Source organism: Vicugna pacos, chromosome 5 (assembly GCF_048564905.1).
Source record: "Vicugna pacos chromosome 5, VicPac4, whole genome shotgun sequence".
NCBI lineage: Eukaryota > Metazoa > Chordata > Mammalia > Artiodactyla > Camelidae > Vicugna > Vicugna pacos.
The window spans coordinates 56511670-56539158 of NC_132991.1; the positions used below are offsets into that span (position 1 = coordinate 56511670).

The 27489-nt window shown below is 32.6% G+C and overlaps 1 protein-coding gene across 3 annotated transcripts in view; it reads right to left on the reverse strand.

Moving 5' to 3' along the window:
• Positions 1-1672: 1672 nt before the first annotated feature.
• Positions 1673-27489, reverse strand: part of TFPI (tissue factor pathway inhibitor) — a 125249-nt gene continuing 99432 nt past the window's right edge. Inside the window, exons 10-15 of one of the 3 annotated variants that reach the window (XM_006209999.4) lie at positions 23825-23866; positions 20444-20620; positions 19655-19750; positions 3593-3772; positions 2813-2886; positions 1673-2396 (exon numbers count right to left, since the gene is read on the reverse strand). In XM_006209999.4, the coding sequence (XP_006210061.2) occupies positions 2334-2396; positions 2813-2886; positions 3593-3772; positions 19655-19750; positions 20444-20620; positions 23825-23866 (632 nt within the window). In that variant the 3' untranslated portion in view covers positions 1673-2333. Of the gene's footprint in view, positions 2397-2812; positions 2887-3592; positions 3773-6964; positions 6990-13184; positions 13399-19654; positions 19751-20443; positions 20621-23824; positions 23867-27489 lie in introns of those variants that run through there. The other 2 variants (XR_004189990.2, XM_031678285.2) reach the window with 2 other exon arrangements.

Below are 27489 nucleotides of genomic sequence, written 5' to 3' on the forward strand. Positions count from 1 at the left end.
TCAGTATTATTGTTTTTCCCTTTTGCCTCAAATTCCAGTATGGCTCAGTTACTACTGTTCCTGTCATTTCAAAAAAAATGTATATTTTCATTATGGATTTTTGCTTTATTTTTGATTTAAAAAATACTATATTACTGTATACTTATCTTGAGAATGAGAATTTTTTATGTCCGCTCAAATTTTGTGCCTGAGGCAACAAAATTTGCCAACCCTGCTAGTCAGATCACGCATTTCAGACAGTGCTTATACCAACCAGATATTTTGGAGTAGACTTGGGAGTGAATCAAACCTGGTCAATCAGAAAGTCACATTTCTCTAAACACGGTGTTTGGCTCAAGGCTGGCCATAAGACATTTGGAGAGTGAGACCAGGATTATTTTTTAATTAAGATTTTACTATTACTATTGATATTGTTAGGACGTTTTAGTTTCACATCAAAATTGAAGGGAAAGTACAGATTTTTCCTATATCTCCTCTACCATAACACATGCATCGCCTCCTCCATTATTACCATCCCTCAGCAGAGCAGTACATTTGTTACAGTTGATGAACCTGTATTAACACATCATTATCACCCAAAGTCCACAGTTTACATTATGGTTCACTCTTGCTGTTTGATATTCTATGGGTTCAGACAAATGTATAATGACATATATCCATCATTACATTATCATACATAGTATTTTCTGCCCCAGAAATCCTCTGTGCTCTGTCTAGTCATCCCTTCCTCCCCCTATCCCCAGCCCCTGGTGACCACTGATCCTTTTACTGTCTCCATAGTTTTGCCTTTTCTAGGCAAGTGTCATATATTTGGAACTATACAATATGTAGTTTTTTCAGATTGGCTTCTTTCACTTGGTAATATGCATTAAGGTTCCTCTATGTCTTTCCATGGCTTGGCAGTTCATCTCTTTTTGGTGCTGATTAATATCACATTGTCTGGATGCAACACAGTTTATCCATTTATCTACTGAAGGACATCTTGATTCTTTCCAAGTTTTGGCAATTAGGAATAAAGAATAAAACTGATATATATATGTATATATATATATAAAACTGGTGTATTATATATATATTATATATATATCTCATATATATATGTGTGTGTGTGTGTGTGTGTGTGTGTATGCAGGTTTTTGTGTGGACTTACATTTTCAACTCTTTTGGGAATACCAAGAAGCATGACTGCTGAATGGTGTAGTAAGAGTATATTTAGTTTTGTAAGAAATTGCCAACTGTCTTCCAAAGTGGCTGTACCATTTTGGATTCCTACCGTCAATGAATGAGGTGCTCTTGCTTTAACATCTTTGTCAGCTTTTGATGTCAATATACCTAATTTTAATCATTCTAATAGGTGTGTAATAGTAGTTAATTATATAGGAGATGGTTGGTAGAAATACATATGGAATGGAGTAAACATAGAATATATGGACTGTAAGGCATAACACACTAATTTGTTTGACAACTAAGAAATCATAATACATGGATACACATTTGTTATTGAAGGGGTAATTAGCAAATCCTAACTAAAAGAGGTGAGTAGAGTAGATCTTGTAGAACAATTGTTTCCTTTGTCTTAGAAGTCTTTATTTTTTCAACTAAAGACCATTATATTTTTTTGAAGTATAAAAAACTTCATGACTACAACATTCATATTTTATTATTCAGGATAATATATTTTATTTCTTATACTGTAAAAAATAAAATCATTTGAGCAGTTTTCAGCACAACCTGTTAATTTTGAACAGAGAATAAACAAGGTCGGTAAATATATGTATATGTTTTATAAGGTAATTCTATATAAAATTCACAGTTACATCATTTGATTATGCAAAACAAAGGAAGACAATACCACCATAAGGGAGACCCTTATTTAAAAACACAGCAAAAATAATATTCACATGCATTAAACATTGCAAACCATCTCTCAGTATGTATCTTTCTTGACTAAGTAATGAACTCACGAATGGTTGTTGGGAAAAATAGTCAACTCACCAACTTGTTGTTTATATGACCTTGATGGTAACTTGCCACTTGACCTAAGACTTTTTTTTTAAACTGCTATCCACATATAAAAGACAACAGACATATTTCACAAAGGATTTTGATTTCCAAAAGTTTTAAAATCCACAGCAAAGATCCTGTTTAAGGCAGTAACTTATATACTAAATATTTGAACTCAAGATGTAAAATTTTTCTTACGTGAACTGGTTAGTACAATAGGAGAAAAAGTATGTCTAAGGAGGGAATCGCATGACAGAACTGTGTTATTACCAGCTCTTTCCAAATCACAATTGAGTGATCTTTAGCAGAAGAAGGTGCTTGTCACCATTTTAGATGTGAAACTCCAAAACCACTTGATCTTTGATAGCTGTACTTCTTAATCTGGACATAGCCTATAAAGAAGATCATTGTATACATAATCAAAACAAGTAAGTGACAAAAAACACACTCTCAAATATATGATTACCAAATAGTAAAACAGACTTACTTGATGTGGCCATTAGTATGATAATTTGTATGTAAATGGCAGAAAGTTAGAAAGGGAATCAAGTGAATAAGAAAATTCATAGGAGTCAGTTAATAAATTATAGCTGTAAAATAAGCAATCTGATTAGAAAAAGAACTCTGGTGCAAATGTATTAATAGCAGGTAATATATGCATAGAAAATTCATGAAAATGTTCATTAAAAAGATTTCAGGAAAGAAAAAAATAGGAATCATAGTGAAAAGTTTTATCCAAAATATTTAGTAGAAATGATGTTGTAATATAACAAATTTATATCTTTTTAACAAAAATTTCTTCATATACTATTTTCACTGGCTGCTGCTTTCTTTTTCTTTTGGTTTTAATTAATCCTTCCTTTGATATTCTTTGTATGAAACCTACAAAAGGAAGATAAACAAATTTATGCATGATAAAGTAACACAATAAAACTTTTCATGTAAAATTTCCTTAAATTAGTTTTTAATGCTTAAAAACAAAAAAAAATTGATTTGGTTTAAAAGCCTTTAATCTGTCTATGTCTTTGTGTAGAACAATCTCTTCCAAAGGAAGTCACTTTGCATATATTAGTAAAAATGGGTAAACATGTTATTGATTTTTACTATTCATATTCAGTTAGAAATCATGCTCATTTTATTAAAGTGGACATGTGGCTGTATATGGTTGGTGAAATTATAGATGATTTTTATTTACATATTAATACTCTATAAATATGCATTATTTTTATATTTATATTTTTATAAATAAATAACAGTAAAATTTTGGCACTAGAAAGCATAAAGATATTTTGCTATATAATCCTTTAAAATGAAAGCTTAGTATGTAAAAATTAAAAGAATAAAATATTTTGTTTACAATTGATTCTTTTTCTTGGAAGACGTTAAAAACAACTGCAGTTAACATATCTGGCAATGCTATCTAAATGTAGTTGAAAAGGGGAAATTCGTTAGCTAAATCATAATACTGTGTCTTATCATAAATAAAACTAATTTCATGGTATTTTTCATAGATTAAAATTCATTCATAATTTCAATACAATTTTTATCTTAAACACTAGTGAATTAATGAGAGTAATGTCGTCTATACCTTTTTTACAAGTCCTGAGACATGCTTTTTTAGAAGTAAAATTGTTTTCATTCCCTCCGCATCCACTGTACTTAAATGGGCGGCATTTCCCAATGCTTGAATTGTAGTAGAATCTGCTTTCGTTGGCTTGACACAATCCTCTGTCTGCTGGGGTCAGACACCAGGAGGGGCCATAATATTCTAAGAACATCAATAAAACAGGGTAAGCCATGTCTGATAGTTAATCCCAAACTTTCATATTTATTGTTTATAGACTAGTCTTGTGACATGTTTATGTAAAACAGTAATCTGAATAAATTAAAGTAGAACTTAGTAAAATTCATGTATTTCAATTCCAGGAGAATGCTTAACCAATCTCCAAGTGTCCACTATACTGAGATCTTCAACAAATAAAAAAGTAGATATATTGGTGATTACTCTTTATATGACAAAAGTAGTTGTACATAATGTAAACAACCACTGCTCAACAATTTAACTTGTGGAAATTTGTTAACCACATCCATTTAAATAATTATCAATGTTTACGTATCATTTGTTCACAAGTATTCAATTTTGTGAAAAAGGTCCTGATGAGCAAAATCCTTATTTCATTCTATGACACAAACACTGAAGCTGAGAAACAGTTCCTTCCCTTGACCTAAGTTCTAAATGACATATCACTATGTAACACATAGGAATTTACATACAGCAAATTCTACCCTTAGGCTTTAGAAAAGTGCAGAAGAGATGATTTGGCTTAGAAGTAAAGTTTTCCTGTGAATTGAAGTATCAGTTTTAGATGAGTTAGATATTTTTGCAAAGGAAAGAATATTGCTAAAGCCAGTAAGATCAAACATTTACAGATTTAAACCAGACAGGCTGGTCTGTCAGTGAGATCAACCACTTTCAAAAACAAAAGGGAAAAAAGTACAACTTGGGTAATGAAAGGATCACTCATTTCTTTGATGCAAAGCAGAAAAATGGTTTCATCCCTCCAGAATTCCTGTCAATGAGGACAAGCTGGTACTCGTTAGCAGGAGAGCTAAACTGCTTCGTATCAGTAAACCCAAACTGCAGGTATACTGGTGTACAGTCAGGAACTTGGTCGCTTTGCCGAATAGTGAGATGTGGCACAGCAGATTCAGACGAAGAGTATTTGCTAAATGTAGAACATTGGCAGAAAACAGAACTTTAAGGAATCCAGTAGCAATGAAGGTAAATAGATTGTACACAAAGCAAGAAGCAGTTTGATGGTCAGTGTGAACCACAGATAAATAGACTGAAAAAGGGATAAAAGAACTTGAGGAAAAAATTTTTAAAAACTTTATTGATAAACACGTTTTTATAACCCCCTGCCTTCTAGATAGTTAAAGATTAGTGTGTCTTGATATAATGGCTCATGTAATAGAGAAATTCTGGAAACTATAAGATAAGGAGTGGGAATTCTAGGGGGGAATTTATGATACAACATTTTAGAAAGGTGACATTCTGTGCCAAAATTGAAGAACTAAAGTCGTGTAAAAAACATTTGAATTATTTAGTCTTTGACTAGGTCCATGGACACTGTGATTTTAAAGAAACTCCTAGGATCTATAAAACTAAAACATCATTCGAAATCTTGTAGTCTAATTTATGTGTTACCTCACCCTACTTAGGGGTTATGTTGCATGATTACTGCCATCATAAATCAAAATTAAAATGTATTTGGTGAGAATGTGTGCTTAATTTTCTAGAAAATGTTGAGGTCTCCCGTTACCAACAATGGTTTATGAAAGAGGAATTTCCTAACATGCTAGGAGAGATACATTGTAATTGAGCCCTCCTATTGTGCAAGCTTTTCCAATATGTATGTTATGGATTCTCATCAACCCACAGCCAAGAAAGATGAATATCAACTGCCACCATTTCTAATTCCATGAGCTTTCAAGGTCATCACCTATGTTCAGAAACAAAAGAATTACCCCACAAGCAATTAGCCAGATTTGAGACATAGAGAAGGCAGAGAAAATTGCTATTCTCTTTAAATAAATATTCTCAGAAAGCACTGCAGATACTTCATAGGAGATGTGTAAGTAGGATGATAAATGATTTATACATCAATTTCAATTTAGCATTTTGTACACAAGATGTATGAGCCCACAGTAAGTTGAAAATAGTAATACAGATGTACTTGTAAGTTGTACACTTCTTTACAAATGCTAGTTATTATGTCTTAATAGCAATGTTTCTACCTAAAGTTTCTTATTCCAGGACAAAGAGAGTTTTCTGATGACAGAGAACAAATTCATCCTTCTTTTTGCCTAACACACAACCTACAGTTAAACTGGCCCCATAACAAAATCAATGCTATTTCAAAGTGCAGGTAAGTTGGCTTGGTATATCTGGGGCTATGGTTCCTAGATTGAAGGTAATAAGGGAGGTACCTCTCTTATCATAGGCCAGGAGCCTGGAATATCAGGTGAAAGCTAGAGCCAAAATGGCCTCTCCAGTAAGGTCGTTTACCATGTGGAATACACCACAGTTTTGGTGGGGAGATGTACCGTAGCTGCAATCTTCCTTTGGCCACTCAGCCTTCCAACAGTTTGCCACTGACCAAATCTACTCAGAAGCCAAAGGAAAGGGCAAGAAGGCAGGGGATTGGTTTGAAAGCAAACAGACAGTTGACCAGCACAGATGCCATCAAAGAGAGTTTCACTATCCATTAAGTTGTCCCAGGCATCATATTGCCTCTACCTGAGACTCTTTGTGACATCTGAATCTGAGGGTGTCTGGCATATAGCTTTCTGACAACCTTGGGTCTGGCATGCAGACTTGAACTGTCACTCTTACTAGACAGCAGCTCTTGTTCAGAAAGTGTCTGTCCATGACCAATCTGATGATAGTTTGTCTGTCTCATTTGTTTGCCCTATTTTAATCACTGCCTACACAGATCATTGAACAGAACTCACATTTGACCCTGCTCATTATTGAGAAATAAGATTATTTTGAGAGTGGCTTAATGTTTGAAATTAATCACTAAGAATATTGTATTTAAATTTGTAAAATTATGTTTTTAATAATGCAATAAAATATCATCAGTTGAGGAGTCTTTATAAGGCCATTACTCTGGAAATACGAATTATACCCACTATATAAACTAATCAGTTTCTCCTAAAATCATTTTAACTCTAAGCAGTAAGACTAGCATTGGATTACTCTAACATAAAGAACAGAATGGAAACAATAAAGCAGATGGTTTCTCAAGGACATTTTGGCTCCAAGATTTTTTGAGTCCTTGATTATCATCTGATTCAATCTCCAGAAGTGAGGAAATCAAAGATTTTTGCACCCTGTGAGGAGATAAGCTTGACTGTCCAATTAACATATTTATTCTAGATAAACGTAAGCACTCACCTATTGAAAATCCAGACTTTGATATCTACAATGAAAGAAAATATAAAGATTTTGAAGTAGTTGGACAATGTGATTTTTTTGATCTAGATTATAATTAGTCACAGAAATTTAAGATAGAATAAAAAGACACTAACCTAACTTCTGTTCACTTTCAAAGGGAATTTAATAACCAAATGCATTGGCTTGATCTCACCATTAAAAACAAGTTGGCTAGTTTCCATTTAGAGGGTCTATGATAGGTTTCAGAACTCAGACTATTTATATTTGCCAGGAACTGCCATGATCTAGTATGACTGCTTAACTGTAAGATGATGCTCCAAAGCCAGTTTTATATGGAAGTGGCTTGCTTACATATATTTGCTTTGAAACTTACACAGTAAACTTCAAATTTTATACTCACTTTGAATCTTTATTGTGGTAACTTTCTTACTGTACTATTTTATGTGACTACATTTATGCTTTTATTTCACCAACCAACTTAGGTTTTGTGAATCACCTCATCACTTGTTGAGTAAACTATTTTTTGTCTTCTGAGACTGTCTTAGGGAACTGAATAACAAATCTTTCCTTTGAATAACAAATTATTTTTCCCCATAATTTTATAGTGAAGAGAAATACAAAGATTTTTAATTTCTAATTATACTTTATCATTGTAAAATGCTGAAATAATACTAAAGTATAACAAATATAAAACAAAAGTTCTCCATAATTTGACCCTTGCCCTTTAAACCACCATCAGTGATTAGCTGAATATCTTTCCCCAAATTGTTTGCATATGCAAACATATATTAGTATATTGCTCTGTGTCTTATTATTATACTTGATAATATTTTGTACGTCTGTTTCCATGTTTGTTCATCTATATACCTTATTCTTTTTAAAGTATGCACAATATTTTGTTTTTTGAGCTGCCTACAGTATATTTAGTCAGTCACTACTCACATATTCATAGATTATTTCTATCTTTTTTTTTCAATTCCAGACAATTACTCATGAACATCCTTATATACTGGTCCAGGTATTTCTAAAGGAAATAGTTCTAAAATTAGAATTGTGCAAAAGCTATATTCAATTTATAATTTGGTAGATGCTGCTGACTTTTCCACTGAAAGTTTATACATAATTTATACTTCTACAGTAGTGTTAAAAAGTGCCTAAACAATTTAACAAAAATAAAAGTGCCTAAAAATTTTTAACAAAATGAGGACCTTACTGCATTGCATTTATTTACCATTATTGCTTTTATTCTCTTTATATCCACAAAAGTGGAAGTAATTGCTCATAGCTCCTTAAGTGTTCTGCAAAATATAATTTAGAAAGAACCTAAGATGCTATTGATTTTAATATTCATGACTATTTTATGTACTGCTTTATAAAGGAAAAAAAACACACACTATTATACACCATCAGTTAAGTTTCGTCATGATTTGAACCATGTTAAAATGTGTAAAAAATGCATCTTAGAATCAATAATATATGATCGTTTATCTTTGTGTGTCAACACACCAAAATTAAGTACTACATATGCACATATACACATACAAACACACAAAAAACTGAGAAAGTGTGCAGCGGGAAAGATGATCAATATAGAGGTGTTTTTTTTATCAGGTAGGGAGCTTAGAGTTTACATTTGGAAAAAACAGATTATTTGATGCTGAGCCTATTGTATACTGCTAGGAATCCTTAGAAGCTACTATTCCAGTGTTTTATTTACTTCATGATGAGCCAAAAAACAAAAGTAGCAAAAACCATAAAAAGAAATATGCTAGAATATTGACAGTGAGTGTCTCTGTGTAATGCAAATATGGTTGATGTTTTTCTTCTACTTTTGTATTTTTTCCAAGTTGTCTGCAATTATAATGCTTAAATTATATCACAAAATTATTATATTATAAGTATTAGAAATAATATTATATAATAAAAATATTTTTAAAGGGATACAAGTGTCCTGAGATCATAAAGAAAGGCTAGAGACTGGAATCTGTTTCTGATTAGGAATGGAAAATAAACTTTCCACTTATTAATTTACTATTTACAGATAGTAAATCTGTACAACAGGGAAAAAGCACGTATCTCCATTCACTAATGAGGTAGAAATGGTGTTAAACTGGCAGAAACCGACGTGGCATATAGGAAAGAGGGCAGGGAGTGGGAAAACAAGCACTATGGAACTTGTTTTTTTCTATGTGTATTGGTCCACTTATCCAAAGTTGAAAGGTAAAAGGTAGGCTGCCAGGGCATTTGAAACTGAAAGGTCATGAGGAACAGACTGTAAGAAACCTTGCCCAGACAGGGGCTCCCACAGGTTAAAAACGAGGGAGAGAAATTAGGTAGGTATTTATTGGGTTGGATTTCTTTGCGTAGATACTGCTTAATACATGGACAAAATTCACAAAATTATCTTCATCCAGGAATTTCTCTTAATAAAGTCAAAAAGGAAGAAAGATATAGTAAAATTACAAATTATGAGACTGTTGAGCATAACTTAATCTAAGATAATTATACCTTGTAATACATTAGAAAGACTTTTCTTCATGACATATCTGAAAAATTGAAAACCTTTTAAGATTTTAGTAAAAGTTCAGAATTAATGCTTACTTGTCCCTTGATCAGCTTTCAAGGAAGAATGAAATTTTAAAGCAGAGGAGGTAGAGAGGAATACAAGTGAAAGGTCAGAATATTCCTGGTTTGTTTGGGGTACTTTGTAAACTCCAGGCTATCTGAAGAACAGATTGCATGGAGAGTATAGTGGGATGCGAGGCTGGAAAAGTAGATTTAGACCAAATTCAGAAGGTCCTTGAATACTAATATATTTGTATTTTATGATGTAGACATTAGTAAGTAACTGGAAGGATGGAAGAGACAAGTTCTGATCTATCTTTATACATGAAACAAACTCAACTGGGGATGTGTAGGCTGAATCTAATAGGAGACTTGCAATAGAGGTGAATATAAAATGATCCTAATTAAGCAGTTATAGTGTGAATGGCTAATTAAGCACCAGAGTGAATGTAGGTAGAGAGGGAGCTAGAGAGAAGGTAATTCTAGTATTTCTAGACTGGTTGACTTAGAAGATGGAATATTTTCTAATATGTTATAATATTTTCTAATATGTTACAGTATAAAATATAGTCAATAGCTTCATAATTTATAATTTTATCATGGGTTACTTTAAATGTGGCTTTACTTAAAAAAATCCCTGAACGAAGATGGAATTTTGAACTATGCTTTAAGATTAGCCAGCATTTAGCAAACAACTTCAAGATGTTAGATGGAAGATAGAACTTAGGTTTTGAGAAGACAGGAAATCTTAATTTTGACGCCCTTCAACGGAAGCACATCATGACTCTGTCCTCCCTTAACACTTCTGTAGGTCTCTGTCTTAGCACCCAACAGGCACTGAGGTCATCTACGTATCTCCTTCCCCTATTTCACAGGCATGCCTGTAAAGGAAAAAGCCACCCTCTGATTTATTATTATCAGACTCCCAGTTGGCATGGCAAATCCTGTTGTATAGGAGGCACTCAATAGTTGTTGAACTAAACCGAAAGTAAGACACATAACAGATACTCAAGTCATAGCATAAAGTTGGAAACACAGGTTTGCAAGTCCTCTGATTAGAAATAAGATCCAAAGACACAAAAACACATATTTTATAATTATGCTTGAATTTTACAAGTGCTTTATGTTATTTCAGATAATCATAGTTTTAAGTATATTAAATGAAGATATTTCAGATCGTTACACTTGGTTTAATACTTCAGTTGTATTAAAAATTGTCACTAATAAAATGTATGCAAATGATACTCCTGATTTTATTTTTTTCTGCTATAAGCCTCTGTTGACATTGGGTAATCACCATTTTCATCATCATAAAAAAAGCTCAAGTATTAATATTTTGAGCTCTTATTTGTGCTAAACTGTGGGTTAAGATATGTCAGCACAATCTTCACAAAATTTTATGAGCTATTACTCTTCACATATAACCAATGAAGAACCTGAGGCTGAGAGTTGTGTAATTGTTTTCAAGGCCGCTGAGAGTCTACAAATAGCAGAACTGGAATTGAAACCCACCTCTTTCTGCTCATAAAGCCAATGCTCCTAATCACTTTGAAAGGTCATCTGAAAACTAACTAGAAAATAAAAATAACTGGGCAAAGATATTTTAATAATTATCAGGTAAAATGAAAGTTGTTACAACTTCCCCTTTATGTTCAATTCTCAAAGTCTCTCTTTTTTGAAGCTCAGGCTCAGAATGTCTTAGATTCTTCTTACCCTCAAGTTACATGAGCAAAACTGGAATTTATCAAGTCTGAACAGGAGAAAGATATCTGATTAAAACAGATCATCAAAGGAGGAGGCTGAAAACAAGTTTTGAGAATAACAGTGCTGAGCCAAACAGAATTCAGAGAGCTCAAACATTTAGAGGCAAGAATTATTGGGTTGACATGTTCAACCTGGGAAGTTTCTAGAAATAGACCACAGTTCCGGATTTTATGCCCTGTATGATTATATCTGCACTGGCCAGTGAGGTCCATTTAATAGCATTAAGATGTGATAGAAAACCAGAACCCTCATTCTGCTGTGTCCCTAGGAAAGAGTTGGAATTTTCCTAATCAACAACATCTTATATCAATGCTTCTCAAATTGATTCCTGCAAAGATTGTCCAGCATTCAAACAGAAAAAGGGCAGAGAATTATACACAACATAGGGCAGGACAGGCTCTTCTAACTTATTCCTAACTCGTTCCTAACCTATCCTATAGCAATCCATACCAAAATCATATTATCATAGGCATTTTTCCCCTTTAGCAAAATACACGTGCCATCAAATAAATCATGAATTAGTATCATTAATTTATTCTTTTGTAGTTTGTATTATATTAATTTGTGAATGTTTTGTTGACTTATGTAATGGTCACATGCATAAGGATTTTATTCGTACCTATTGCATGTTCATATAAAATTGTCAGTCCAAATAATTTGGTTTCTGAAATGAAAGTCTTAATTTTCTCTTTTAGAGGTATCTGTATATTGAGAAACAACTTCTCTGGAGGAATATTATGACTGAGGCAAAAATTTTTCCTTGTTAAAACCAGAGGTGGTCCAGGAAGAAAAGGATTAACAGAAGTAGTCAGTAGTCACCTTGGATGATCGTATTCGGATGACAGCAATCTTGGCAGAGATGAAGTGTTACAATTTTGTTTCTCACGAGCTCTCCTGGCAGGAAGTAGGTTCAATGGATTCTTACCACAAGTTGTTATCTATTTTTGGGAAGCCAGCTTGAAGGCACCAAATTCACCATGCAGGCATATTTAGATTATGAGGGAAGTTTCTTCTTGGTCTGGGAACACAGTATGAAAAACAGGATACTTCTCTGGGACTATGGAAGTAGGCTGTTGATGAAGTGGGGGTTTTCAGAATTGCTGACAGTGCTAGTGATTAACTGTGGTATACAGCTAAGCATGTAACTCTTTCATCTGATGAGATATATTTTCTTTCCAAAAAGTTTCCAAGGTTGTGATATTCTTCCATATGATATCACATCTTCAAAAAGAGGCCAAATAGAAGATAGTATTCTCTTGCAAATCTGTAAATTGACTGTATCAGTGATGGTGTTTGGTGTCAATCAGGCAATGTGTGAGCATAACACCTCTTCCAGAAGGCTAATGATAAACATTTTTTTAAAAGATGTGTATTATATATGCATATATGTGTGTCTGTGTGTGTGTTTCTTTTCTGCCTTTTTTTTTTTTTACATATGTATGGAATCTGGCCACTAGGTTATACAGTGAATACAGTCAGGAGAGAGAAGAGTTCCAAGTATCCAAATGGCCTTCAGAATAATATCCAATCATTTTCCTTTGACGTGGAGGCTGCCAGGAAGCAACATGGGACTAGGCCAGGTATATAGGTGTTCCTTTTCTTAATCATAGAGTAAGTACCAGATTGGATTGACAATAGGCTTCTGAAGTCTATTCAAAGATTTTTTTCCAAAATATCATAAAGCTCATGTAGTCCCAAGGCAGCTATTAAGAGTTGATACATAGAAGCAAAGGGAGCTATAAGAACCAGAAGGACTACTCACTTTTTTCATGAATGAGTCAGTCAAAAGGTCCAGAACCCAGTATGAACACTTGAGAACATTAGTTTTTCTTTGCTAGTTAGACATTTACCAATGAGATATATTGAGAGGAATATATTAACTCTCTGCATGTAAATATTAAAACTTTATTAATAGAATGCTATAGAAGGCATCATATATACTATATAAATGTTAAAGAAATGTCAAAAGCACAATTATTAACATATGCATAAAATGCTACGTAATCTTAAAATGAACATGGATGCATGAATGCAGATGATGTTCAGAAAGACTTGGTAAGTGTGATCAGCATTCTTCCAACCATCATTTGTTCTTTCTGTTGTAACTGTGGATTACAAAATTAATACATAAAAAAAAAGTAAGTCATTTGTCCTGTGCCTAACAGTGAGATTAACACTAGGGGAGGGGAGTCTATAAAATAAAAAATCCATAGTCTTTTCCTTCAAAACCTTGTAATGTAGTCAGTGAGGCAGAGTTAATACAACATCACACAATAAAAAGCCAGGGGAAAGAGAGAGAAAGAAATCTTCCTTATGGTGGTGAAAAGGCAGCTTAGATACAATGAGGAAGGCAGTGAATTTTAGATGGGAGACAGCACATAAAACATCACATGAAATGAGAATGGATACTCTGTGTTTAATAATAATGAAGAGAATGGATAATTTGTGTTTGTTCTGAATGGACAGAAAATTTTTATATTTACAGGACAGTGAGACAAAATCTGGAACAGGTAGAGGGCTAACAGATAACAGAGACAATTTTAAGACAAGCGGATGAGGCTAGACTAACACAGAAAGAAAATGTATCCATTAAGTTAATTTTTTCTATAAAGCAAGAGAAATATGTAAATTTGCTTGATTAAAGATAGTTTGACCCTAACATAATGGATATATGGAAGGAGGATGGTCATGTCTAAGAGGTCATATCTAATACATGCTATGTATAATGCTCTCATTCTCTGCCTCTCTCTTCTCTCTGTCTCTGAACATACACATACACATAAAATGGTTTACCTGACTTATGCCTGACATACAACTATTTTAATAATATATGTATATAGTATATCTGAGTTATAGCTGATCTTGGTGCTATCTATCTGCTTATCCTTCCCTGCCTACCTAACCAATGTCTATACTGCCTGGTTTGCCTGAACCACTATCAGTTCATGCTTAGTTTTTAGTGTATCATGTTCCAACATACGTGATTTTTTAAAAAATTGAAATACTTAAAAAATAAAATTATTTATTTATCCACCAAAGTAACAAACCCAACATTCTGCCCATACATATATATTTTAATAAATACATAATTTTTATAGCATCCTCCTTTCATTTTCATTAGCATTCCAGTTTGGATGACATATGATAGCTGAGGTAATCTAAACACAAAGGATCAATAGTCTGAATAGAACAGGCAGTACTGAAAATGGAGAAGATGAAAATGGACAATTCATCAGAAAAGGCAATAGAATTTAATGACTGACTAGGAGAGAAGTGATCAAAAGTGATTAACAAATGCTCATGCTGAAATAATTGGGAAAATGGTGGCAGAAGTCTGAAAATGTGGATAGCTGGAAATATTGGAAATGATAAAGAAAAATTATACAAATAAAATTCTTTTGGTTTCAAAGCCCCATGCTACTTCTGCTTGCCAATATTCTCAACTTCTTTCCAGTAAACACATTTGAACTGTTTGTTTCCCCATATGTATTAATTCAGTTCTATTGTGAATTCTCTTTTAAAGGTTAATTGTAATTTTATTATAGTAGATGTACTGAATCACTTAATTAGAGGTTTTATAAGAGGCTGAAGTATCACCTTTTCCTGAAAATGGGAGTTTACAAAGAGTTGTTTTATAAATGAGAAACTAAGGCCTGGAACTAAGACTTGTATTGCTCTAAACTACATGGATAACAATGATAAGTTACACTTATATAGCACTGAATAGGTATCAGGCAGTATTTTAAGTGTGCTATGTATATTGACTGATTTCACTTCACAAGAAAACATATAAGGTAAGTACTATATTTTCATTACCTTTATTTTGCAGTTGGAAAAAGAAGGTTCAGAGAGATTAAGAAGTATCTTAAGGCTGCACAGCCAGTAAGTGAAAGAAATGGGATTTGAGCCCTAGTCTTCCGGCTCAGAGTTATTTCTCTGATCTTCTATATAACAGTGCCAATCACAGCAGGGAAGTCAAGAAGAAGCAGTTGTGCTAATCTTTCATTCTGAAGATCATACACAGAACTGCACACATTTAGAGATACCGCATTAGAAGTATTTCTCTCCCAGGTTTATTGAGAACAAACATTTATTGTAACTACAAGGACATCTTCATATTTCAGCATGATAAATCAAATTCAAATAATTTGCTCTCACTTGTGCACAGTGGCATGCTTACAAAACATTTGTAAAAATCTCTTTAAGGAAATGAAGTTTCAGTCTTTGCCTATGTATTAATATTGAAGTATGGAATTATTAACTGTTAATACTGAAATATGGAATAAAAGGGGAAAATTAAACCTCAATTGTGTTTACTAAGCATTCAAATATCTTGAGTCAAGAGGGTTCATTGGAAAAAATATATTCTCAGGCTAATTGGCAGTATTATGGTTGAGAATAAATAGCAATTAAAAAAATTACCAAATAATTTTCTGGTAACATTGAACAAAACTTCTCAAATGTTTTTCTATTATCATCATAAGGAGAAACATTAAAATTATATTTACAAACATTTCACTTAATAACAATAGCTTAATCTAGCTATATTTTTGGAATATTCACATACCTGAGGATTGTTTTTAATGGAAAGAATTTTAAATGAATGCTATTCTATTTGTGTTGTGGGGCATATTATTATTCCTGTACACTGAATCAAAACCCTTAAAGGATTTACATTTTCCCAAAAGAAACGAATATCCACAGAGAACCTCACACATTTGCTAAAACCTTGAACATCAAGGTTATACATAGACATATATATAATAATTTCTTAAATTATTATAAAATGTATTAATAATAATTGCAAGCAGTGACAGATGTAATTCTTTTTGAGCTGGAACGTTGAGTATCTTCATAGACCTCAGCAAAGATTTTGGTGGAATGGGGGAGGGATAATCTAGGTCTAGGAAGGATGGAGGCACAATTGCCTTCCTACAGTCTGCCACTTGGATGGGATGAAGGAGGGATCACCTAGGTCTTAGATGATGGAGTGGGACAGCTGCACTCCCATCTTCTGCATCTTGGATGGGTCAGACATGGGATCATGTAGGTCTTAGGAAGAGTGGGGGCAAAGCTTCACTGTCACACTTTACATGTTAAGTCACCCTTCACATCAAACTTCTCACAGAAGTTACTGTGACATTGTTTCATGTTTTAAATTAGGAATGTTACAAAACAAAAAATAAGAAGAGAATGCTCCCAGAAAAAGAGGAAGAGAGGTCAAATGGCTAGAAATTTAGATTTTGAAGCAAATGTATACGACAAAAAATAAAATAGTTCTGTAGACAAAGGAGACCATTTGCCCTAATTTTAAATGCAGTTGCTATGAAAGAATTTTCCCTTAAATGCCTATTATTTTAAATAAAAATTCTCTTAATATTGTTTCCTTTTAAGTTTATGTTGTGAATTTGCTTCTTTAGTTAGTTTGCTCATGTCACCATTACTTTGTCTATTATACATTTTAGTGTTCATCTGCATAAAAAATTAGAAAGGACATTTATTAGACAGTATTTAAAACTCATTTATTTTCTCCTCTTATGTTCTTTATCCCTCTCCCCTTTCTTTTTTTTTTTTTTGCCATTGTGTTTCTAGTTTATTCAGAAAGAAAATCTAAAATATAGTGATATGTTAAGGTAGACTGAACCAAATCTGGATAGTAATTTGCAAAATTACGTGAAAATAAACTTGGAGAGTTGTAAAGAGGGATAGTCTTACACAATTTAAATACTGGGGAGGAAGCAGTTTTTCAATAACAGTTTCAGTCAATAGCCACATTATTGGATATCAGATAATGAATTTGCAAAACAAATAGTCTTTTGGAAAACACAGTATCACACCAAAATTGTCAATTCATAAAGGATAAGATTCAAGGATGTGACTTGTAAGAATTTGAAACTTCTATACCACAAAGAACATCATAAATGAGTTAAAATATTCATGACAAATTAAATATATAATTTTGCAGTATATCTAACAAAATATATGTTTTTAAATAAAGAATTACTATATGCCATTAAGTAAACGAATGGGACAATGAGCAAAGGATATAAAGACAATTCATAGAAGAAATAAAAATCGCCAATAAACATAAGATATTCAGCCTGATTTATAATCTAGGAATAATGCATCCCATGTACTTATTTTCACAAATACTCAAAGATTTACACCTATTAAAAATGTTCACTGCAGCATTGTTAATACTGTAAACAATTCTGAATAAAATATGGTATGCTGCTGTGCAGCCATTCATAATAAGAATTAAGATTTCAAATACTAACAAAGAAAGTAAAATATAATCTTACTTATGTTAAAACACACACATATATAACACATTAATCCCCTTTCTATTTTGGTTGTGTGCCTGCCAAAAATCATGCTTCTTATACCTCATAAAACTTTAAGGCAAAATCATCCCCTAACCTACTCTACTCATTTTATTGGTAAATGACTGAAGGTATCTATTTTAACTAGTAAAATAACCCAAACAAAAAATATTGAAACATATTGAAAACTGATTTTATACATTTATTTGTAGATATATTGTATCACATGTATCTTTAAATTCATTAATAGATTTGTTATTCTAAACTTTCACATCTTTCCAAGCCATAAGATTTAGCATACTTTTCAACATGTGATATGTAACTGGATTAAACAAAATGTTACTGAAAGACAAGGGGTGGGGGAATGCAAAGAAACAATGCAATGGAATTACTTAATTTCACAGATTAAAAAAAATCAGAACTACAAAAATACTTATTATCATTTTTACAAACCAAGTAGCATTTAAAAATTAGACTTAAATTCATCTGGCACTGAATTCACAGCTTAGAATCTAAGGACTTGAAGGCATGCTGACTGTATCATATTGTCCAAGTCCTCTGAAATTTTGCATAACCTCTATGACATCTCAAGTGCTATTGGAACACTGCTCGAAAGCCTACAGCTTAGGGAATTTAATCCCTGAGGCATCCATTCATTTCTGATGTATACAGAACCTCACGTTAAAAATAAACACTTTACAGAAAGAAATTTGTGCTTTAAATATCATGCATTTACCCTGATTCTCAGGCTGGGTTAAGGGCGGTAAGGAACGGGGTGCAGGGAGGGAAAGGGATGTGGACAGGGAAGATTGAAATGGAGAGGACTGAGAATGAGGTATGTACAAAATTCTTTCACAGATAGTGTTTCAGGTACTGAGAGCATGTATAATGTTCCCTCTTAGATCTCACATCCCCTTACACTTTCCAGTCCTTCTGGAAACATGTTTCCAGTTCTCTTTGTGACCTCTAAGATACTGCATTCAGGGCTGAAGCAAGTTCCACCAGATCAATATGGGACTCTATTCCTCATTCTAGAAAAATCACAGTCAACATTTGCAGTGCTTTAAATCCATCTTGGAAGAAATTTTGTTTGCTTTCTGTTTGCCTGCTTGCTTTGTTTGCTTGTTTGTTGTAAAGAGAGTTGCTTAAAGACATTCTGATTCCGAGATCCATCTGATTCTGATACAGGGACAGGGTGGAGAACCCTTCTCCTGGACACTATGTCCCTTTTTACCCTAAGGCTGTAATTTTAATAGCCACAGAACTCTTTGAATTCATGCCAAATTTACATTTAACATTTTTACACTAAATTCTAAGCAAAATCCCCAATTTCTGAATGAGCATGTGTGATTTTTTAAATTTAGAAAGGACCTGCGTTTATCCCAATAACTTTCAGCTTTTTAGGTTGTTTCTAACTGCCGAGATATTTGTGGTATCTGGTTATGTTTTCCAGTATTTTCACAGCTCTGCACTTTTGTGGGCATATTTACTGCATGTTTGTTCAAATTCGATAAATATATTGACAGGGTAGTATCCAGACAAGAGTTCTGCATACATCTAAAAGAAAATGCCCTCAGAGTGACACAACCTCTCGGATGGTTAGTCAACAAATTCCTAATATGTCCTGTGACTAACACCAGAGACGTTGCCCAATGCTGTGCTCAATTTAAGAGCATTTTATACTGCCTTTGACACAGTGCTACCATTACAATGGTTTACCATTAGACATTGAGGCTGATAATTCCTGGCATTATTTTACAAGATAAGTTTGGCCTAGAGTTAAACTTCATATAAAAGTTTTCATGCGATATGTAATAAAAGCATACTTCACAACATACTTTAAAATAGATGAGGAACATTATCACTTTTATGGGATTAAAGGTCTTAAGCAATTTTGAATCTCAGTATTTCAACATACCTATTATTAAATAACAAAAGAGGTATAATTTTTTAGAAAGCATAGCTCTAATACACGTTCTACTTCTACTGTTACTATGATAATGTTTTCCTGGCAACAATTAAAATAAAATGGGCTTACCGAAGAAGCTGGATGCCTTGGTAGGCTGAGGAGTCAAGGAATCGTTCTTCACAGCATCGAGCGGGGTTCTATAATCATCCACCTGGAAATCATTCACTGGGACAAAATACAGCCAATTAAAATACAAGACACTGTCACAAACTCTTAATTGGACACATAAAGCAAAGCACAGAAGTTGTGTTAAGAAAAGTAGATGTCTAGAAACTTTATTCACGTTGCTATGTTAAATTAGTGAACAGTGCATCCTTAAATACATATATATGTGTATGTATGTATATAAATTTTATATATATATATATATATATATATATCTCTTTATAAGACAATGTTTCCATGAATAACTTTGTGGTTCTTGGTTTAAAAAAAAAGGTAACAGTTAATGTCAAAGTCACTCCTTAAATCAAATTTACGGTCAGATAAAACTGACTCATTTTAGATGGTAGGTTCCAAAGAACCATTTGCCCTCAAATTGTAATAACCCTAAGGGATTTCAGCAGTCCTACTCTTGTGCCTAAATTGTACCACAGTATTCTTAGGAAAGAAAATTAAATAATGTAACTTAAAAAACAATCAAGCCTATGGAAATAATTTCTGCTATAAATTTCTTAATTCTCTGTTTCTTAAAAATAATTAACATAGTGACTAACTTCTGTCAGCTTTAAAGTGAATACAAATAGCTCATTTGCATGGCTGAAACAAAATCTGGGTAAATCTGAACATCCTCCTAGATGCCTTATTTTTAAAAGGACACCTACAAAATAAAGTAAAGTAAGATGAGAATAAACATACATTCATCCCCGCAGGTGTTCTTGCATTCTTCCAGTGATTCAAAGTTGTTTAAATTGCCAAGGCACCCGCCATATTTGAAGCGTTCACACTGCTTTGACTGATTGTTATAAAAATACCTAGTAATATAACCTCGACAGATTCCAGCATCTTCTTCCAAAAAGCAGAAATCTGGCTTTTCTAGAAATGATAAAAATGTCAAAAAGCAATATTCCTTTTTGTGAATAATTTATTTATGTTAATTAAACATATAATTAACTGGTTAAGTTGAAGTTATTTAAGGAGTAAATATGAAATTTAAAGATAAATGATAAAAATATAACTTTATCCACAGCTATATAATACTAATATTACTATATCTACTGTGACATTTAGAATAAGGAAGATGTAACTATTGTCATACATTGTGTCTATTGGAATTTCAAGTTCTAAATTTTTCATAATAAATTAATTGGGCTTTAACTATCAACTCTTTAATGAATTGAGAGAATAAAAGATATTGGATTAATTACCCTTGGTTTGGAAGTGCAAAATTTTGGTTTAATTATTTTTATTAAGATTACGTACATTGTCATTTAGGAAAGATCTACAAATATTTCACATTTTTCAGGTGTGCAGTTCCATTACACAATGAGTGTAATGTGTTCTTCATTAAAAATAGTTTCAATTTTTTTTTAGTGCAGAAGCAGCTTTGAAGGGTATGGAAGCTTTCATGGCTATACTTAGAAGTTCCTGAATTCTTTTGCCGAAATTAATATCTGTATTAGGTATGACATCCTCCACCTCTGTGTCTCTTACTTTTCTTCTTCCAGGCATTGGAATGACTCCAACAGTGCAGAGGCAGAAAGGAAATACATGTTCAGGGATTGGAGAGGCTTTTGAAAAAGTTTAATACCCATTCTTTGATAGTGCTCCAAACCAGGCTCTAAACACAGCTGTCGCAAAAGTGCCACTGTGATCTACATTACAAGCCTTGTTTACATGCTTACTTTGTAAAGAAGAGCATTAAATTACTCTTTAAGTTATTAGGATTGCAAGACATATCGGGCTTGAAAGTTTTAGGGCAAAATTGCAATCTCCCCAGTTTCCCCCTGCAACTATATATCACCATAGCAGCAAAAATAAACCGTAGTATCCTTTCACATTTTAAAGCATCTTGCATCTATCTCAGGGAAGCAATATTCACAAGTATTTTACTATAAAAAGAGCAGGTATTTAATAATGTTAATGATTTCTTCAACAGTTGCAGATCTGCAGAAAAATCAATCCCCTGTGAAAAAATTGCCTTATTAAATAAAACATCCTATTTTAATATAGTGTAAAATATCTATTTTCTAGAACTTTTCAAATTACCAATTAGAAAGTTATTTTGTGTATTGTTTACTGCCTCTTGTTTCTCAAGGTGAATTTACTGTTATTCCCATAGTAACAATTTGTGTTTAAGTTTAACATGTGAGACAAGGAAAACACCCACTTCTTAAAATTTTTATAATACTATATTATGAGAAAGAGAAAAATATATTCTATTACTAATTTGATTTGTTTTGGTCTTAGTATGTACTTCCTATGACATTTTAAATCATATTAACAGGTAATATAAGAATTCTATGTTTAACAAAAGGGAGTAGGTATAAATATTGCATATAACAAACAGGAAACAGTAACAAATTATGCTGAAAATATAATTAAGGAATTATACAACTAGAAGTTGCTGTTTTATATAAGGCCCCATTCTAGGACATAAATTTATTTTGGGAGTTGAAATTGCTTACTTGTAAAATGATTCTGCTTATGCCTACAGTTTAAAACCCTTATGGTTACAAATTAAGAAATTCATACTCAATATTCTTCGGATAAATAAAGTAACATTTGTATTGAATCTGCATACACAATTCTTGCTCTAAATTAATGCTCAGTTAAGACACAGAATGCAGACTTCAAGCTATAAACCAACTTTCACAAGACACGTGATTTTTACTATTAACTTTTGTTTGAGGCTGCATACTTGGCAATTGTCTTAAACAGAACTTTCTTCCAAAGGAGTTGTAAAGAATCTTTGCTGTCTTTATCATGTTCTGATTCTGATGCTAGGAAGCACATCACAAAGTTAACTTCATTCAATATGCTTAGAGGCCTTTACTATGGAATGGTTTTAGCATCTGAACATTTTTTACACATGTGAATAGAATTGATAGCTTTATTCTCTCACTTTCATGCACTAAGAAGGACTGAAATCTGAATCATTAAATACAAACTATATGGCATAATTTTCCAGTAGATTTTCCCTGCATATAATTTTTTCCTAATTCTACATATTCAAAAAAAAATCCCAACATTTTAAATGTTGAACATTACTGTTTTTACTTGTGGACAAAACCTCCTATTTATAAATACACTGTATTCTTTGATGTTACAGAATGAGAACTTCATTTAATTGAAGTATTGAACACTTTGGTTAAATTAATTCAATATTATAGAAAGTTACTTTTAAACTTGTAAATAAATACATTCACTTATGTTGTTTGTACAAACCTTGCTGCTGAATTTATTTTATAAATTTTGATTGAAATTCTGGCCAGTAGAATAGTCTTAAGCTTATCAGTAAATCACAGCATTTTTCAACTTTTTCACATAATTAAATCAACGTCAGTAAAATTAAAGTTCACTTTGAATTGTGTAGCTCTTTCATGTCCTAAGTTACGTACTTTGATCTTTTTCAGTATTTTCTCATCCAAATGAAATACTGTAAACGGTAATTGGGCCACATCAGTTTCTAGACCCTTATTAAAAGGAATGTGTCTTTTTTGATCTCTTGTAACAGCTTTGTGCTGATACAATATATTCACCAAAAGTAATTCTTTTAGTTAAAAACTATAAATAAAATAGTTTAAATCACAAAATAAAAAATATGCTAGCATGCACTAAACACTGGTGACAAGCAATTACCTATCATTAAATATCTCCACCTACTTTTGCATATAGACTGTTGACAACTCAAAGACATATATCCATTGAGGGGAATATTGAATAAAATTTACTAAAGCCACACAGTGCTGAGATTATCAAGAGATTAGAGATCTGAGAACTAAGAACAGCAACATCTAAATATTTGGGAGATGTTAAGGTAGCATGTGCATGGCTCTCGATTGTTACTCATCTAATTAAACATCATGCTGCTTTAGAATGAGGAAATATAATGTTTGAAGTCTTCCTTACCAAGTATCATGTATGTTATTTCTAACTTTTCCTTATGTTCACTAAAACAAAACAGCATTTTAAAGATCATATGGATTTATGATGAATCCTCTATCAGAGAAAGCTAAGAACTGAAATTCCAAGTGCTTTATGTAAATGCTGCTAATTAGCACACAAATGAATGTTCACCTTTTTGCAGTATTGTCTTTGTCCTAATCTTCTTTGGATAATCTGCAAGAAGAACAATAAATGTGTATCAAGTACTACAATTTATAATACAATGTTATGAATCCAATTTAACAAACTAGTATGATATATTTATTACTATTAAAATTATTCTTATACAGAATGTCAATAAATTTATTTTTCTCTAAAGATTAAATTATTTAAATTATTATAACCATGGTATCTATATTTTAACATAATAATGTACAAAAACTATATTAGAACTTTTTAATACATTTATAAAAATAAAACTCATGATAAATTAAGTTTGCTATTCAAAATATTTATGATTAAAATATTTATTAAAATAATGTGAAATATTAAAGTAATTCAAACAGCCTACTTTGTCTATAAAAAAGATCATTTCTATAGAGGGATGAGAGTAAGAGTGAGAGTAACCAGAATTATCTTCTTTCCTGATTCCTTCCTCTGCCTCATTATCTCAATTCAGTTATAAGTTTCATTATTATTTCCAGGTACAGAGGAGAAATCATGCAAAAGGTATCTATGATGTATTTTTTGGCTTAATCTCATAGGACTACTGGAACTATACTTCACTCAAGAACTGGAATGCTACTTACCTTTGACCTACTGTATTTCAAGTATGGATTTTAAGTTCTAATGTAAATGACAGATAATGAAATTCAAATTGATATAATATGTAAAGTTTTCATTTATTCATATAAACATTAGGAAACTGGTATTTGTTTTGCTGTATAATCATTTGTGTTATAGACAAAAGCTTTGGTCAAGGCAGCTTATTATTAGGTATATGGCCAGAGAGACAGACAGGGAGGCAGAGAGGGGAGAATATGAATTGGCTTAAATGCTCCTTTCAGCCAGTGATCTGTCAGTTATTCTTTGGAGAGTAGAATGTTTATAAAAGATAAGGTGATGGGGTTCATCTCCTTTTTTGAGTTTTACCATGTTTTAGTCTATCTATAGTCTTTTTATATAAAAAAGATGTATATATATATATATGGATGTGTATAATTCTAACTGTATTTTAAATGTTAAAAAAAAACCTGATTTTTAAAAATTAATAACAACCCCCAATTGCAACTTTAAAAAAAAGGAAACTTAAAAAAATTCTATTTTTATATATAGTGACTAACATTTGTAAATCTCAAACTCCCAAATTTATTCCCTCCCACTCCCTTTACCCAGTAACCATAAGATTGTTTACTAAGTCTGCAAGTCTGTTTCTGTTTTGTAGATGAGTTCATAGTGTACTTCCTCACTTTTTTTTTTAACATACCACACATGAGTGATATCATACAGTATTTTTCTTTCTTTTTCTGGCTTACTTCACTTAGAATGATGATCTCTAGGTCCATCCATATTGCTGCAAATGGCATTATTTTATTTTTTAATGGCAGAGTAGTATTCCATTGTATAAATATACCACAACTTCTTTAGCCAGTCATCTGTTGACAGACATTTAGGTTGCTTCCATGTCTTGGCTATTGTATATAGTACTGCTATGAACATTGGGGTACATGTGTCTTTTCGACTTAAAAGAGTTCCCTCTGGATACATACCCAGAAGTGGGATTGCTGGATCATATGGTAAGTCTATTTTCAGTTTTTTGAGGAATCTCCATACTGTTTTCCATAATGGCTGCACCAAACTACATTCCCACCTACAGTGTAGGAGGGTTCCCTTTTCTCTACACTCTCTCTAGCATTTATTGTTCTTGGACGTCTGGATGATGGCCATTCTGTATTGTCTTCTTTTAAAGAATGTCAAAGTGCCTTTTGGCTGGTAGTAAGTTACATATGGATCATCTGGAATGTTTAAGTCTTGTTTTGAGCTTCACTATGGCAAGGCTAAAGGAACTTTTACTCTAGGTCTAACTAGTCCTAGTACTAAACTAAATGCAAAATTTCTCTTAGTCATTTGGGAACTTTGGGAATTGTTCCACTTACATATCCCTTTAATAATTTTCTCAAACTCACAGAATTTCAACAAATGTATGCAATTTTATTATTCAGTGACAAACTCAAAGGAACCCTTATCCAGATTTTTTACCTTTTTCTCTACCTATGCCCATTCTCTCTCACATATTGTCCCTCAACACCCAGCCACCTCAGTCTACCAGTCTCCAATTTCTATATCCTCCACCAGGGAGACGACCGTGCTGTGCTTGGACTTCCCTCCTTTAACTGTAGTCAAGAAGTACCTTCATGCAGAATGTAGAGGAGAGGGCAGGGCTCGCCTCGCATGTTTCTCTTCTCTCAGAAATCACAACCCTGTACTGCCTTTTGATCAATGTCTGTAAAAGATGACTCATATATTTTGTCCAACTTTCTGGTTATTTACATTAGGAGAGAAAGTTCAGTTCCAGTTACTCCATCACAGCTGAAGACAGAATTTTCTCCTTAGATGATTTTTTAAAAGCTTAGTAATTCTTTTTCTATATGTCAGCTGTATTCTTAATGGTTGCTTACTACATAAAGTACTTATATATTCAAAAATGATATTAAATGGCTTTTAAAGAGATAAAGTTGAGATGGGGTCAAAAGTCATATATTTATGGTAGGCAGTAATGATGTTTGAGAAGACATTATAGCAGGGCACTCACTGAAGAACAAAATGATTATATTTGATTAATTTCTAAGGAAAAGGGTAACTTTTCACAATAGTGAAATAACAGAATTGTAAATTGTAAAAACAAAACAGGTATGTATTTCAGTGGAGAGGCCAGTTGATTAAAATAAGCAGGCTGCTACCCGAAAAAAGTGAAGATGACAAAGAATGAGGCAACCAGGCCTCTAGCCAAGGTGCTGAACCTGAGTGATAGTTCAACACAGAAGTATACTTGGCCTGGTACAAAAGAGAACAGGGTATAGAAATCTGTGATGAATTGAAAATGAACAGGCAATCAGAAAAACCAAAGGTACCACAGAGAACGACTGAACTGCTTAATCTGTGTTACTAACATTTCTAGCACATCTGTGGAGTGGAAATAGGGAAATAATTGCTCTGAGATAAATATATTCACATCACTTCCTCTAGAGCATACAACAAAGCATCTCACAGAGTCACAGAGGAGAGAAGTTCTCTCTTTATACCACATTGAGATTTTCCCACAGGCCAACAGCATTATGATGCCAAGACCATTTTAAAAAAGCTGTTTAGGAAAGCATTATCAGAGTGAGAATACAGAACTGCCCACTTTGCAAAAAAGCAGACACCAGTGTTAACTAAAGATACCATCTCTATAACCCTACAGTTCAATTCAACTGGTTCTAAGAACATACAGTGGGAAAATCTGGGGCTAGAAACTGGAGAAATAAAAACAGTTCGGGTTCTTCTATCCCTCAAGTAGCTCACAATTCAGAAAAATAAAAATAAGATAAAAACGATCAAAATTTTGTCCAGTAATTTTTGGAATTCATCTCAGTCTGAAGAGAGGAAAACATATAAAATATTGTAATTTGTAAAATTTTCTAAAAAATGTTGTTTTAATATGATTAAAAGAGAATAAGAGTGTTCAATAAAGGTTGATAACAATATAATGTGATATGCTTTTAAACTTTATAACTTTGCAGAAATATGAAGAGAAAAGTTGGGTTCAGTAAGGTCTTCACAAGTTAGTAGGGATGAAATTTTCTTTTCTCCATTAT